This window comes from Acipenser ruthenus, chromosome 6, assembly GCF_902713425.1.
Source record: "Acipenser ruthenus chromosome 6, fAciRut3.2 maternal haplotype, whole genome shotgun sequence".
NCBI classification, from domain to species: domain Eukaryota; kingdom Metazoa; phylum Chordata; class Actinopteri; order Acipenseriformes; family Acipenseridae; genus Acipenser; species Acipenser ruthenus.
This window is the reverse complement of record NC_081194.1, coordinates 49477288-49493902: the sequence shown is the minus strand read 5'-3', so window position 1 is coordinate 49493902 and position 16615 is coordinate 49477288. Positions and strand designations below refer to the sequence as shown.

At 41.9% G+C, this 16615-nt stretch overlaps 1 protein-coding gene across 3 annotated transcripts in view; it reads left to right on the top strand.

Annotated features, from left to right (window-relative positions):
* Positions 1–16615, top strand: part of aplf (aprataxin and PNKP like factor) — a 91988-nt gene that overhangs the window by 35858 nt on the left and 39515 nt on the right. For all 3 annotated transcript variants that reach the window (XM_059025460.1, XM_059025459.1, XM_059025462.1), the window contains exons 3-5: positions 8943–9109; positions 15139–15316; positions 15826–15943. In XM_059025460.1, the coding sequence (XP_058881443.1) occupies positions 8943–9109; positions 15139–15316; positions 15826–15943 (463 nt within the window). The remainder of the gene's footprint in view (positions 1–8942; positions 9110–15138; positions 15317–15825; positions 15944–16615) is intronic.

Sequence of the window (16615 nt, the reverse complement as noted above, 5' to 3'; positions counted from 1 at the left end):
TCCCCAGTTTAGTAATGTCCAATTATTTTTTTAGGCTCAGCCCACTGCTACCACGCCTGCGCAGACTCAGGAGCGGCGAAGACGAGCACACGCTGTCCTCCGAAGCGTGTGCCGTCAGCCGACCGCTTTTTTACACACTGCAGACTCGCCATGCAGCCACCCAGAGCTACAGCATCGGAGGACAACACAACCCTGGGCAGCTTACAGGCAAGCCCGCAGGCGCCCGGACAGATTACAGGAGTCGCTGGTGCACGGTGAGCCGAGGACACCCTGGCCGACCTAGCCCTCCCTCCCCCCGGGTGGCGCTCAGCCAATTGAGCGCTGCCCCCTGGAAGCTCCCATCCTCAGTTGGCAAGGAATAGCCTGGACTCGAACTCGTGACGTCCAGACTATAGGGCACATCCTGCACTATATTACACCCATAGTTATTCCTTCACTGAGGTGGCGAGGATTCTTCCACCAGCTCAGGGCACGCTAGCATGACCGAGACACTGTCAACTGACTGTGTCTGTCTTGGGCTGGTTGAACTACTTGGGCATTGAGCCATGCCTGCAAGGGGCGCATATGGAAGAGACCGAGAGGGAGGACAGAGGATGCTGCGGCCAGCAAACCTAGCAAACGTTGGCACAGCACCACCTACACTGACTGTCTGAGATGAAAAAGGGACAGACAGGCTTGCAATGCGCTTACACTGTCGGTCGACAGTGAAGCGAGCATGGAGCGGGAATCCAGCCGGATCCCCAGGAAAACCGTCACTTGCACCGGCTGCAGGGAGCTCTTCTCCAGGTTGAGTGTGAGCCCCAGCCAGGTAAGATGCTCCATCACTAGAGCCGTGTGAGACACGGCTTGCCCCCGCGACTGGCCACAGATGAGCCAGTCGTCCAAGTAATTGAGGACCCAGACCCCCTGCAGCCGCAGGGGTGCCAGAACTGCGTCCATGCACTTGGAGAAAGTCCTGGGAGCAAGAGACACCAAATGGCAGAACACAGAACTCGTACATGCTGCCCCGGGACGTGGAAGTACACATCCCGGAGGTCCACGGTCGCAAACCAGTTGCCCGGCCGGACTGGAGAATGTGACGGGTAGTTAGCATCTTGAACTTTCTCTCCTTTAGGAATATGTATAGGCCTCTGAGATCCAAAATGGGACAGAGCCTGTCGTACTGCTTTGGTACCAGAAAATACCTTGAGTAAAAACTCTCCTGTTGACATGGGGGTTCTACAAGATTAATTGCACGCTTTGTGAGTAAAGCGTCCAATTCTTGCATGAGGACAGAGGTCTGTGCGTGGTTGGACACTGAAGTGTTCACAAGCCCTTGGAGGAGAGGAAGTCTGGCTCGAAACTGGAGTGAATAGCCGGAGTGGACGGTTGCAAGCACCCACGCGTCGGTGGTGCATTGCCTCCATGCTAGAAGGTGGTGCTGGCTGAACGGGTGCAGGGCCTGAGGCCGGAGGCTGGAGCCCGTCAGGGTTACTGCTGCTTTTGCTGGGCTGTGTTCGGCTGGCGCTGCCTCTATTGAGGGCGCTGCCCGCCCCTGCCGAGGGTCGGTTGCGGGAGTACTGCCTGCTTGGCCCAGGTGGAGCAGCTCTGGGTCTCCATCGCTGTTGTCCCTGGTGCTGGGTGTGTGTGGGACGACTCCCTCGTAGTGAGTCTGCTGCAGCGTCTCTTCCACGGTTGGCCCGAAGGTGTAGCCGGGGGAGATGGGCGCGTTGAGCAGGGACGCTTTGTCTGTGTACGGGAACCTGGCCTGGGAGAGCCAAACCTGACGTCACGAAACTACAAGGGCATCCAGGTTACGTCCGATAGCTTGGCCACCGCGGAATCAACGGGCGGAAAATCCTGGAGCCCCAGCTTCTCCGTGCCCTGGAGGGCATACAATGCTTCCACCCTTCTGGAGCAAGTGGGCGCTGATGCTGGGCTGCTCCATGAAGACTGCAACTCCTCCTCAAAATCCGGGAGGACCGAGAGGGGCTTACAGCGCTGTGTAGTCGACACCGAGGTTTCAAAAACCGATCGGTGGACCTGGGTCTCCTCAGTCCAAGGGATCTGGACCCGGGCAGCAGCTCTGCTCACAAGGGCGGCTAGCTTGTCCACCAGCAGACTGCTAGGAGCCATATAGGTCTATATATATGTATGTATATGTGTATATGTGTATGTGTATATATATATATATATATGTGTATGTGTGTGTATATATATATATATATATATATATATATATATATATATGTATGTATATGTGTGTGTGTGTGTGTGTGTGTGTGTGTGTGTGTGTGTGTGTGTGTGTATATATATATATATATATATATATATATATATATATATATATATATATATATATATATATATGTGTGTGTGTGTGTGTATATATATATATATATAATATCCTGAATTCGCCTTCCTCCATGGAGACGGCCAGGGACACCGCATCGTCCTGCTCCTCCTCAGTTAGCTGAGACTGCGGGAGAGCAGGGACCAGTGCAAGAGCTGAGGGGGTCTCCAGTACCCCAAAAGCCAGTGAGTGCAGGGGGAGCTGTCAAATTGACAAGACACTCCAACAACGACTGCTGATATGCAACCGTGCTTGCTAGCTGCTTCATTTGTGCCCGTAAGGCTGACGCATCTGCATTGGGCGAGTGCCTGCGCTGCTTTGCTTTCTTGGTCTTGTGCTCCAGAGAGCGAGATACAGACCGAGCACTGTGGCTGGCAGACGGCTCATGCGAGGGGCTCCTTGAGAGTGTCAGCAGAGAGCCAGAGGAGGTGGAACAACCTTCAGCACGGTCTGCCCTCTTAGCCCTGGACCTCTTTTGAAAGCTAGTGCACAGAGCACAAAATGTGGGATCTGCCAACGCTCGCGGGGCATAATCAGCTCCCAAGCATTGGACGCACAAATTATGGCCGTCCTCTGAGGGGAGGCTGGCCCCACATCTCACACAATCATGGAACGACATTGTGCGGATGGATAAATGTGGGGGGTGCTCTGCACAGGAGTGCTATGCACCTGTACTGAGCACAGGGTAAGACACTGGTGCTATGCACAGGAGTGCTAAGTACTGAGGTCTACCAGACATGGGGACACTGAGGAAGTGCACGGGGATGCTATGCACGGGAGTGTTATGTGTACCGGGGCTATACACGGAGGTGCTATGCACCAGGTTAATCCAGATGAATGTACGGGGCACCGAGCACGGGGCACTGAGGGTGCTATGCACAGCAGTACAATGCACGGGGGTGCTGAGTGTACCGGGGCTACGCACGGGAGTGGTATGTACCACCGATAAAGGCCCAGAATTCTATGCACGAAGTGCTGTGCACTGGGTAAATGTGCTATAAGCTGCCGAGCCGGAGCTACGAGGCACGGAAACAGCAGCCGCTGCTTCTCAGCCGCCAAAACCACACATCCGCTTCCAAGGAGGAATAGCGAAGAGAAAAAGATACTCACAAAAACAGAGCAAGGTTGGAGTGAGGAATCAAATGGCGAAGGTTGCTGTGTGACGTAGCGTCTTGTTCCGTAGTGCAACAGACACGTGGTCACACCGAGAATATCAGGCAGCTTTTTAAATATGTGCTCAGGTAATGTGACACGGGGGTCATTATTGGTAGGGGGTGAATACTTATGCAATAATATATATATATATATATATATATATATATATATATATATATATATATATATATATATATATATATATATATATATATATATATATGTGTGTGTGTGTATATATGTATATATATGTACAGTACTGTGCAAAAGTTTTAGGCAGGTGTGAAAAAATGCTGTAAAGTAAGAATGCTTTCAAAAATAGACATGTTAATAGTTTATATTTATCAATTAACTAAATGCAAAGTGAGTGAACAGAAGAAAAATTACATCAAATCAATATTTGGTGTGACTACCCTTTGCCTTCTAAACAGCATCAATTCTTCTAGGTACACTTGCACACAATGTTTGAAGGAACTCGGCAGGTAGGTTGGCCCAAACATCTTGGAGAACTAACCACAGTTCTTCTGTGGATTTAGGCAGCCTCAGTTGCTTCTCTCTCTTCATGTAATCCCAGACAGACTCGATGATGTTGAGATCAGGGCTCTGTGGGGGCCATACCATCACTTCCAGGACTCTTTGTTCTTCTTTATGCTGAAGATAGTTCTTAATGACTTTCACTGTATGTTTGGGGTCGTTGTCATGCTGCAGAATAAATTTGGGGCCAATCAGATGCCTCCCTGATGGTATTGCATGATGGATAAGTATCTGCCTGTACTTCTCAGCATTGAGGAGACCATTAATTCTGACCAAATCCCCAACTCCATTTGCAGAAATGCAGCCCCAAACTTGCAAGGAACCTCCACCATGCTTCACTGTTGCCTGCAGACACTCATTCGTGTACCGCTCTCCAGCCCTTCGGCGAACAAACTGCCTTCTGCTACAGCCAAATATTTCAAATTTTGACTCATCAGTCCAGAGCACCTGCTGCCATTTTACTGCACCCCAGTTCCTGTGTTTTCGTGCATAGTTGAGTCGCTTGGCCTTGTTTCCACGTCGGAGGTATGGCTTTTTGGCCGCAAGTCTTCCATGAAGGCCACTTCTGACCAGACTTCTCTGGACAGTAGATGGGTGTACCAGGGTCCCACTGTTTTCTGCCAGTTCTGAGCTGATGGCACTGCTGGACATCTTCCGATTGCGAAGGGAAGTAAGCATGATGTGTCTTTCATCTGCTGCAGTAAGTTTCCTTCGCCGACCACTGTGTCTACGGTCCTCAACTTTGCCCGTTTCTTTGTGCTTCTTCAAAAGAGCTTGGACAGCACATCTGGAAACCCCTGTCTGCCTTGAAATTTCTGCCTGGGAGAGACCTTGCTGATGCAGTATAACTACCTTCTGTCTTGTTGCTGTGCTCAGTCTTGCCATGGTGTATGACTTTTGACAGTAAACTGTCTTCAGCAACCTCACCTTGTTAGCTGAGTTTGGCTGTTCCTCACCCAGTTTTATTCCTCCTACACAGCTGTTTCTGTTTCAGTTAATGATTGTGTTTCAACCTACATATTGAATTGATGATCATTAGCACCTGTTTGGTATAATTGTTTAATCATACACCTGACTATATGCCTACAAAATCCCTGACTTTGTGCAAGTGTACCTAGAAGAATTTATGCTGTTTTGAAGGCAAAGGGTGGTCACACCAAATATGGATTTGATTTAGATTTTTCTTCTGTTCACTCACTTTGCATTTAGTTAATTGATAAAAAATATAATCTATTAACATGTCTATTTTTGAAAGCATTCTTACTTTACAGCATTTTTTCACACCTGCCTAAAACTTTTGCACAGTACTGTGTATGTGTGTGTGTATGTGTGTGTATATATATATATATATATATATATATATATATATATATATATATATATATATATATATATATATATATATAATATCCTGAAATGTGTGCAGATATCCCTTTAGCAGCTTTGGTGCTGCAAAGGGCACCTTGAGGTGTCTTTATAATACCATAGCAAAGCGTCTCGGTTCATGTCAGTGGACAGCATGTGGTCATTACCCAACAATGCATGGGTCAGAATTCATCAGCTTAAGGGTGCGCCAGCTGACAATGATTACTTTGTTATATCCAAAAGCTTTCTTTTAGATCAAGTACATTTGAAATGTTTTGATCTAACAGTGAAATGACAAAAAAAAACAAAACACATAATTGTGAATCTTAACTTTAGGTCTGCATAAATATATTTTTATGAATATAGTGCAATCTATATCTATAGGCTATCATACTAATGCATAGGACTAAAGCTATAAAATATGTACAGGGTTATGCATTACTTTTATGATTATGATGGTTTATGATTTTAGGTTTAAACCAATAAATAAAATAAAATAATTGAGATATTCAGTATAGTTTGTAAAAATATATAGATATAAATATATAAATAAATAGCAGGATGTATTTACCACCATAATTCCATCTCGAGGATCAGATGGCGGTTAATCGTATTGTAGTGTGCACGGGGGAAGGCAGTAGCAGGGCTGGTAGGTGACGTAATCACACACGAAGACATAAGCCCGATATACGCTCCTTGCAATAGAGCCGGCTCTTTTGTACAGCGGTATCGGCGCTCTGCTTTAGTGCTAGAGGTCCCGGGTTTGTGCACGCCCTCTGCCTGTGTGTGGATTGCCTCGCCCTGTGTGATGCGCATGCCTGCGTTAACCGAGATCGCTACAATATTATTTCTAATTATTAAATATTCCTCTGAAATTTTAAAAGAAAAATTCGGCCATGTGGTTCAAAATGTATTATTCTCAAATTTAAACTTAATCACACTGTAATTGAGATGCTCTTAAAATACTTTAACATTAGTAGTATTCTAGCATTAATTTCTTAAGATCCTTACTCAAATTGAAACACATTTCTCATAGGGATAATAATGTCTGCTGTTCTGTTTCCTGTTTGTGTGCTCTTTGATCTCAGGTAATTTCCATATTCTGTTCTCTTATTCTTAATTTGCCTTTGATGAAGGTAGTCAATTTTGTTAATTTGATCCAGCATTGGAGGAAGCTATCTTAGTGCTTGAAACAAAGCATAAATTGAAGTCCCCATACACTTAAAGAAAAAAACACAGATTATCTCAATATGGTCAGATATTCTACATGCATGATTGCAAGCCAGAACTGTGGATGATAATAATAATAATAATAATAATAATAATAATAATAATAATAATAATAATAATAATAATTTATTATTATTATTATTATTATTAGTATTATTATTGTTGTTTTAAAATGAGTTATATCATTGTTTTAAAATGAGTTAAGAGTGGGTTCATATCCTAACTATAGAATGAATCAAAATACACAATCCTTGTCTGTTAGGCAAAAAGTTCAAGGTACAACTTTCCATCTCCTTAATGAATGGCCTCAGAAAAATGCTGAGAAATATGAATATAAAAAATGATTTCATCTGCCATGGGTAGGCAGGAGATGTCACTTAAATTTCATATTTCTTTGTGAAATTGAGGTCAGTGGCATTCAGTTAAAGCACTGGGTATACAGTGACCATTATTATAGAGGCCAATGCATGTATGTGTTTTTGGTGCTGAAAACACATGTTTGTGACTGCTTGTTGTTTATTTTTTAAGACAGAAGTGCTTGCTTTTACTTGTATTTGATGATGACCAACCATGTCAAAACCAGGTCACAGGCAAGATGCAGAATGTTGTTGGCTTGCATTACAATGCACGGTAGACCATCTTAAAGAGCAAATAACTAGTGATGAGCGAGTATCACTTTTGCATGTCGGTTCGATTTATCGATTCGATATCTAAAAATAATCCAGATTATCGATTTATTCTAATAACATCATTCTTAGGAGCAAAAAGTCACAAAAATGTTCCTGATTTAATTTTTTTTTTTTTTACATTTCTAATTATAAACTACAATAAAACTTCAATAACTTTTTTCAACAGCACTTATAAACCTACAAAACATACAGTATGCATTATATTGAAGTCACTACTAAAGCAGCATGACCGATATATAAACAATACCACTTCACAGAAACCATTATCTGCACACACTATCTGACAAAGCACTCTTTTGCTCTCAACTGCCTAGAGTTGATAATGTTGCATAACTAATAATAATAATAATAATAATAATAATAATAATAATAATAATACATGGCTGGAAGTTTAATTAAATATAACGTAATACAGGAAATAATGGCAACCTGAAACAAAATATTAGAAAAATAATTGTTCGTAATTAATAATTACAATTACTTTTGTTTCAGGTTGCCATTCTTTCTTGTATTACATTCCAATTAATTCTTATTAAATTAAACGTAATACAATAAATAGTAATTTGAAACATTTTTTTTATTATTAAAAATTGTCTTATTAAGCTGCCTCGCTGACTAAACTAAAATGAGAAACCGAGGTAACAATAACAGATACATAAACGTGAAAGTCCCAGTAAAACAATACAATAACTTTGGGTAGCTCACTTATAAATACATATTTATATCGCCATCCATGAACCTTCGGTTTCAAGGGTGAGTGATGGACTGGCCCTATATTTTATATCACTTAATATCTGCTGCTTTTCTCTTGCGAAACAAAATGTCATTAATAAGGTTATTGATAAATGTGTAAAGAAAAAAAAATGGTTTGTATTTATAAACTTACAGTATTTAAACACTCGTTCACATTCTTCCTCTGACAAGTATTTATAATGAAGTTCTGATACTGCACTACGCTCCCTGTGTGTTTTTGTTTGTGATTTCGTTTTGTATGCATTATGGGAGCTTTAACAGGAGGGCAGTTCTCGAAGTTCCCTTGACTACAGATCCCAGAGGGAGAGCAGCTTCAGTGGCTGTCTGACTCAAACCGCTGGGATGCGGAAGTAACTTTTATGATGAGTGACCATAAAGAAGACGTGACTTTTTTTATAGTATAATAATAGACCAAAATTGTGCAGTTAATTAATCGTTCAAAGTCAGTTTCGGTGTTTAATTTAATAATTGAAAATTAACCGTATTTTCGGTTAATCGTTCATCAATACAAATAACGTACTGTTATTGTAAGTCTTTTTTTATGTCCCTTTCCTTTTTGTGATTTTTTTCAATTGCAGTTGCTCCGTGTATCATTTCTCAAATCATCTTAATGTGTTTCTAGCTATTTTAAAATAGCCAGCTCGGAGCCAAGTTGCCGGAAGCAACTATTTGCTGTTTAATCATGTTCCCAATACAATCACATACTCCAGTGACTCTAATGACTCATGTGGAAGTTGCCATTGATTCATCCAAAGAAGACAGATAACTACTCTATAACCCTGCTTTTATAGAAAAACTGCAGAATTGCTTTGTTGTCTCTTGAGTCAATGGGTATGTTAAACTGGAAGTATTCATGTATTTTCCCTTTTTTACTTTCATTACAGACCCATTTAAATCCATGCTTCTATCAGTCCTCAACTGAAGACACCCCTCGGCCTTTGGAGAAAGATAAGTGGCATCCTCTATACCCAGGAAACCTTTTTTCTTTGCTTCCGGACAAATACATATTCAGGGTCATCTCAACTGACAGCAAAAACAATAACACTCAAAGGTACACCTACTTCATGCATGTGGATTATGGCTGATGTGTCAGATTTTTTCTTTTTTTTTTTTTAAATGTGTGTATGTGTTACGGTCAATCTTAAATTTTACTGGTAAATGTCAACATTTACCAAATAAGGTGGTAAATGCCAGAAATGATTAAGAAATAGATTGCTTTTCATACATTTACCAGTTAATCTTATGATTTACCAAAGTTTATTGGTAAATGTCAGAAATTATAAAGAAATAACATAATCATTAACCACCCAGCTGCTTATCCCGCGATTTCCACATGGAGCGCAAGCAAGTCCAAATTTGTCACTCCTGTGAGAATAGCGTGCAGGCACTTATATGTGCATCTGCAAAGTTTAACACGCCTTTTTGACATGCTACACTAAATCTCAGAAGCAGAATATATGGTACTATAGTCTGCAGTTTAGTTTTTTGCTGGCAAATGGCAGCAGTCCCAAAGAAATTGGCTGACAGACCATCCATAGATGAGCAGTAAAAAATGGATGGCTGCATTTGCTGAGTAAAAAATGAATGCTCACTACAGCGAATGAGAGGAGGGTATTTTGTTGATGTTACAAGGGGTTGTAAGGAACCGATTTATTCTGCTGATGAAGTACACTTCACAGATATTAATGCATATAACAGCGATACATACCCGTACCCAAAACTGTGGAAGATAGAAAGTAAGTTTGCCACATCAATGATATGGTGCTTTGTGTAGTAAACTTACTTCCTAATCACCCTGTATATGACGTGATTGAAAATTTTCTGATGTACATGTACTAGATAAAGACATTCATGAGAGTTTGAAGGGCTTCTGCTTTGAAATGTATAACACAAAAAATAGTTTCTAAAACGTGATATGACTGCACAATTTCTTTTTGCCACACTGTTATTATAAAGCTGCAATTAAAAAAAAAATGTTTTATTTATACTTATATAATGCTGCCATTGGAAAAGAAAGTATGTTATTTTGTGATTTATATTGTTATAATGCTGCAATTGTAAACAAATTGTTATAGTTATTTAAGTTCTAGTGAAATAATATATTTCCGTTTTTCATAATAACAATAAAGTGTGTATTTTTAAAAATAAAGGAAAAAATGTTTAGGAAACTGTCCAAATTACTTATTTGAGGACAAAGAATGAAAAATCTGCATTTTTGTTTTTTAAATGCATTTCCGCATACACATTTTCCATTAACAAAAAACATTGATGTCGAACAATAGCCATACAAATCCATGAACAATATATTTATTTCTACATACACATTTTCCATTAACAAAATAATCATTAATGAGCTTATAGTAATGCACAATTGAGCAATTTAAACTAGTTCAACATGGTACTGAACAATATTGTGAACCACTTATGAAGAACAACCAACATTCTGGTAAATTTAGGAGGCTGTGTGGTCCAGTGGTTAAAGAAAAGGGCTTGTAACCAGGAGGTCCCCGGTTCAAATCCCACCTCAGCCACTGACTCATTGTGTGACCCTGAGCAAGTCACTTAACCTCCTTGTGCTCCGTCTTTCGGGTGAGACGTAATTGTAAGTGACTCTGCAGCTGTTGCACTGTTCACACACCCTAGTCTCTGTAAGTCGCATTGGATAAAGGCGTCTGCTAAATAAAAAAAGAAATTGCATATAAAACAATTCACAATGGTGTTGAAGGATATTGTACTCCAAATACGTAGTAGTTTGATGAAAAATAACATTCTGTTAAATGCACATTAAATATTATTATTATTTTATTATTATTTATTTCTTAGCAGACGCCCTTATCCAGGGCGACTTACAATCGCAAGCAAATACAAATACATTCAAGTGTTACAATATAAGTCATACAATAAGTCATACAATAAGTCATACAATTAAATAATGTAGAAAATTTATGACACAAAACACCACAAAGACAGGCAATGAAAATATATATATGTACTTACTGCAGCATGGCAGACTCTTGTGGTACTTGGAGTTATACATGACTCCTGAAGCCTATGTAACGGGGTAACCCCTGCCCCTGTGTGTATCTATATTATTTTGTATTTGTATTTGTTGTATTATTATTTAAATGTATGGCTTGGTGTTTTAAAACACATTGTTTTATTCTTAATTATTTTACAGCATGGATGGGGTTAAAATTCCCCATCCATGCTAAACCTGTGTAGAATGTGACCATCTCCAGTTGATAAATTTATTGATAAACTGGAGACGGTCACATGTATAAAAACCCACAGATTTGGCTTTACGGGGTTAGTGTGTTCAGAGGGGGAATGAGGGACGTGAGTAAAGAGAACTGAAGGAGAGAAAACAATTGCTACCTGTGCTGGTTTTACACTAGCACGATACTTGTTTGTCCTGTGTCTGTTTTGTCTGTTTATTTTGGCTAATGTGCTGTTTTGTTTGTTCAGTGTTTCGTTTTGTTTAAATCTTTTATTTGTAATTAAACTTGTGCACCAGCGCATTCAACCCGAGTACTGTGTCCATTTTCTTCCTGGTCTGACGTCACCAGCAAGCCATCCTGTTCACATATGGTGTCAGAAAAGTGGGCGCTTCCACAGACTCAGGTCAGGAACAGTACTGCGGGTGAATTATTTTTGAAGATTTCTTTTTTATTTATTTATTTATTTTAAAAGGAGTGGAGAGAATGGAAGAGGAGTGGTACTACTGTGAGTACTGTGGGAATGAGAACCACCATCAGTGGAAGGACTGCCCAGAAGTCCAAGATGGTTGTGGGCTGTGTGAGCATTTTGGCCATTTATGGCAGAAGTGCCCGCAGCCTGATGGGTTCTGGGGAGCTGGTGGAGGAGGTCCCTGTTAGGGAGGAGAGGGAAGTGCGACCTGCCCCGAGAAAGAAGGGGAGGAGTGGCCGTCCCAGGAAGAAGGGGAAAAAGCCAGCACAAGCTCCAGCGCCCACAAGGGAGGAGCACAAGGAGCGAATGTCCTCGCGGAACTGGATGGTGGACCCTCGGGTGAATCCAGAGGAGGCCCTCCCAGTTGTGATCAAACTGCTGTGGACCAGAGATGGGAAGCAGTGGGAAGACTGGGAGCGACAATATCACCCAGCGTCCCTCCCAGACATAGCAACTATATCACCCAGCGTCCCTCCATTACCTGGCAGCAGAGATGGGAATCGACCTGCTCCTCCCACCTCCACAGGCAGTAGGCATGTCCACGCCAGGGCCCAGTGACTGAAGGAGAGCTGCACCAGTCCCCAGCGATCGAAGGAGAGCCGCATCAGTCCCCAGCGACCGAGGGAGACCCGCACCAGTCCCCCATGACCGAGGGAGAGACGCACCAGTCCCCAATAATAAAGGGAGACTACCTGCTGCTCCTGCCTCCACCGCCAGGGGGAGACTACCTGCTGCTCCCGCCTCCACTGCCAGGGGGAGAAGAGCTGCTCCCACCACCACCACCAGAGGAGCTGAAGCTACCTCCCGAGGGTCAGCTCCTGTCGTCGCCTCCCAAGGGTCAACTCCTGCCCTGTCCTGCAAAGCATGTACCGCCGGGCTGCCAAGCCTGCAAAGCCTATTGCTGCCAAACCTGCACCACCTAGGGCTGCCAAGCCTGCAAGGAGTTGAGTGGAGTAGTTGGTGAGGAAGGGTCAGATTCTTCGTATGTTGCTCAGGAAGAAACGGCAGGTGCATGCTTGAGTGGAGGAGAGGAAGATCTGAGCATCATCAACATAGAAATGGTATGAGAAATCATAGGATGCGATGAGGGGGCCGAGGGAGCGGGTGTAGAGAGAGAACAGGAGAGGACCCAAGATCCTTGGGGGACTCCTGTTGTGAGAGGGTGAGGTGTGAAGGTTGAGCCGTGCCAGGTTACCTGGTAGGTGCTTTTGGAGAGGTAGGAGAACCAGGCCAGAGCAGTGCAAGAGATTCCCAGGTCAGCGAGAGAGGATAGACAGTGATCGACAGTGTCAAAGGCAGCAGAGAGATCGAGGAGAATTAGGACAGAGGAGAGAGAGGCAGCACAGGCAGAGTTTAGCAAGTTAGTGACAGACAGGAGAGCAGTTTCAGTAGAGTGAGCAGAGCAAAAACCAGATTGGAGCGGGTCGAGCAGAGAGCGGACGGGGGTCCAGGGTAGGTTTTTTGAGGAGGGTAGTGATAGAGGCTTGTTTGAAGGCAGAGGGAAAGAGGCCAGAGAGAAGAGAGGTGTTGAGACAGGCAGGTATATAAAAACAGGTTTAAAATGTTTTTTAAAGGCTGTCTGTGTGAAGGACTGTGAAGAGACCGGAATGGGTGAACCTCTGTGGTTCTCCTGAAAACATAAAAGATATTGTGTGTTACAAGTGTTTTTGTTGAACCGGTAAATGGCTTAGCCATCCGGCTTATAGTTTAGGGATTTGGAAAAGTTTAGTTAGTACTGCAGTGGGAGTTAGGCTTGTATTTGTTTGTGTACAGTGTGTTTATTAAAAGTGCACGAAAGTACTTTAAACTTGCAGTTCTGGTGTCTGGGTATACTGTTTTAAGGGTGCAAACCAGCCTTGGCCGGGATGCTTTACCACACTGAATACGGTAAAACTTTAAACAAACAGTATATGAGGTGGACACAGTAAATTCTACTGACTCATTGTCACACAGATGAAAAAACACATCTTTCACTCCTATGCTGACGACACCCAGCTCTACTTAAAACTCGACCCTGATAGCCCCTCTGCCATGGTCCGGCTCTTGGCTTGCATTCAAGACATCAAGGCCGGGATGTCTGCCAGTTTTCTTCAGCTGAACACTAGCAAATCTGAACTCCTTCTAGGAGGATCTAAAACTCAACTTAAGAATCTAAATATAGCTGCCCTGAACCTCGGAAACTGTCTGCTGCTGCCTTCCCCCACAGTACGAAGCCTGGGTGTACTTCTTGACAGCAAACTCTTCTTTTGATGCCCACGTTTCCTCCGTGGTCAAATCTTCCTTCTACCATCTTTGAAACCATCTCCAAAGTCCATCCCTACCTTTCCCTGCCAGATGCAGAGATACTTTGTCATGCATTTGTCTCCTCTCGACTCGACTACTGCAACTCTATATATGGTGGTCTCCCGGCACTCACCATAAACCGACTGCAGCTAGTCCAGAATGCCGCTGCCAGGATCCTTACCAGATGTAGAAAATGTGATCACATCACCCCCCGTCTTGCCCAGCTGAACTGGCTACCTGTAAAGTTCAGGATTATTTTCAAAACTCTCCTGCTCACTTACAATGCCCTTCATCACACAGGTCCCGAGTACCTCCTCAACCTGCTGACCCGCTATGTCCCTGCCCGCAAGCTGAGGTCGTCCGACTCTGGCCTGCTTGTTATCCCCAAGCAAAAGTGCATCACACTCGTTTAGCTTCATGGCTCTGACTCTTTGGAACTCTCTCCCAGCTTTGGTGCGTGATGCTTCCACCATCACTCGCTTTAAACCAACTCTCAAGACCCACCTGTTCTCTCTTGCTTTCCATGCTCTTTAAGCCTGATATCTGCAATAGCTGCTGTGTTGCTGCTACTATTTCATGTATTATGTTACTATCATGTATAATGCACTTTCCAATGTATTTAATGTATTATGCATTTTTTAAAAATGTTTATCATGTGTTATGCATTTCTCTGTATTTAAACTGTTATGGATTTTCTTGTTGTTACTGCAGATGACAATCATTTTCACGCAGAACATTTAAACAGCGAGATCCAATTTAATGCATAAAATTCAGTGGCATCAACTGCTGCTAAAGGCACAAACAGTGTGCACTCAGCTGTGGATGCACTTGATTGTGACATTTTTAAGCACCTGAACACACTGCTATTTAAAATCACTTAATTGAATTAACTAGTCTGTTGAAAATGCTTGTACCAGTTAATATCAACATTCCCCTTAGTTCCTTTCGAGTTGTGCCTGGCAGCATATATTTCTATGAAAGCAATGCTCTTCTTGTTGACTCTTCATTTATCAATATATATATATATATATATATATATATATATATATATATATATATATATATATATATATATATATATATATATATATATACCTGGTGTTATTTTAGAAACAGCCAGGCCCTGGATGAAGAAACTTTTGCAGAACCTCATCTCGCATCTGCAAGAGGAGAGAAGCGGTCAGCTAAGCAGTCTTTGAGCAGTGCGGAAGAATCTTTGGTTGCTTTGAAGAGCTTGGCGAAAAAAGAAGGCAGTGACACACAAGAGAACTCACCTTTCGGCAAACATGTGAGTGATTAATTGATTAAGTGATTCATTGTATTTGGGGAAATGTTATACGTGTACAAGATTAAAGACTACATTTAAAATACAGTTTATAGTGTTATTGAACAGGCTATAGCAAATCACATTACCGTTGCTGGTGTATGTATGAGTACAATGCCTTGCACTACCAAGCTATATGAATGGTAGCTTTAAATACAGATTGTGCTTGGATATCTTTCAGACCAAAAAAAATAAAAAAAAAAGCTTAACTTTTTGGTCAATAATAGGATGAATACCATGCTATTGCACATTTTCGGAGTTCTTCAATGAGGTATCTACAGTTTGCACATTATACTATTATATCAAAAACACTGTACATTTTATAGAATACTATTACCTAAGTATACTGCAAATATATGCTGTATGAAGTGGTGCCCATTATTCAAAGGATGCAACCCAAGGCAGCTCAATAATGCTTGTTAAACAAAATATGTGAATTATTTGAATGATTTAATCTGACTATGTTTTAACAGGTAAGCCTTGCAGGAGCAGTTCATGTTCCAAATGTAACCAAACCTGCACAGAAGAAGCGAGTGCTTCCGGCATGGATGTTGAAAGGAGCATCAGAAACCCCAGGGCCATCCACATCAGGTAAATGTAAACGCTATCTGATGTTATGAACTGTACTTGCCTTATCCTAAGGAAGTGCCCATATATTTTCATTTTATTCTGTAGTTTGAATAGTCAATAGCCTGTATTTCTTGAATGAGGAACTGTCTAACTTTTACATTTTCCTTTTGCACCTGAAGGACAGTCAGTCAGTCAATCAATCAATCAATCAATCAATCAGTATTTATTTTATAAGTTTAATTCATAGTGGACCACCATCACAAATCGCTTTACAAGATAGTGAGGAACAATGCATAATACATTAAATACAGTGAAATACAGGGCATAGTACATTAAATACAAACAGTAAAAAACAATACAAATACATTAAATACAGGCATAATAGATTAAATAAAGGGCTAGGATGTGAAATCAAAACATTGTGGATGCGTGTGTCATACAAAATCATACGCACAAGATTGAGTGAAAAACCTGAAATAGCAATTAAGACAACAGCGAATAACAGATATCAGGCTTAAAGAGCATTGAAAGCAAGCAAGAACAAGTGGGTCTTGAGAGTTGATTTGAAGCAAGCGACTGCGTGCTACATGCACTAAAGCTGGGAGAGAGTTCCAGAGAGTCGGGGCTATGAAGCTAAAAGAGCGCTGTCCAAGCGTGGTGCACTTTTGCTTGGGTATAACAAGCAAGCCAGAG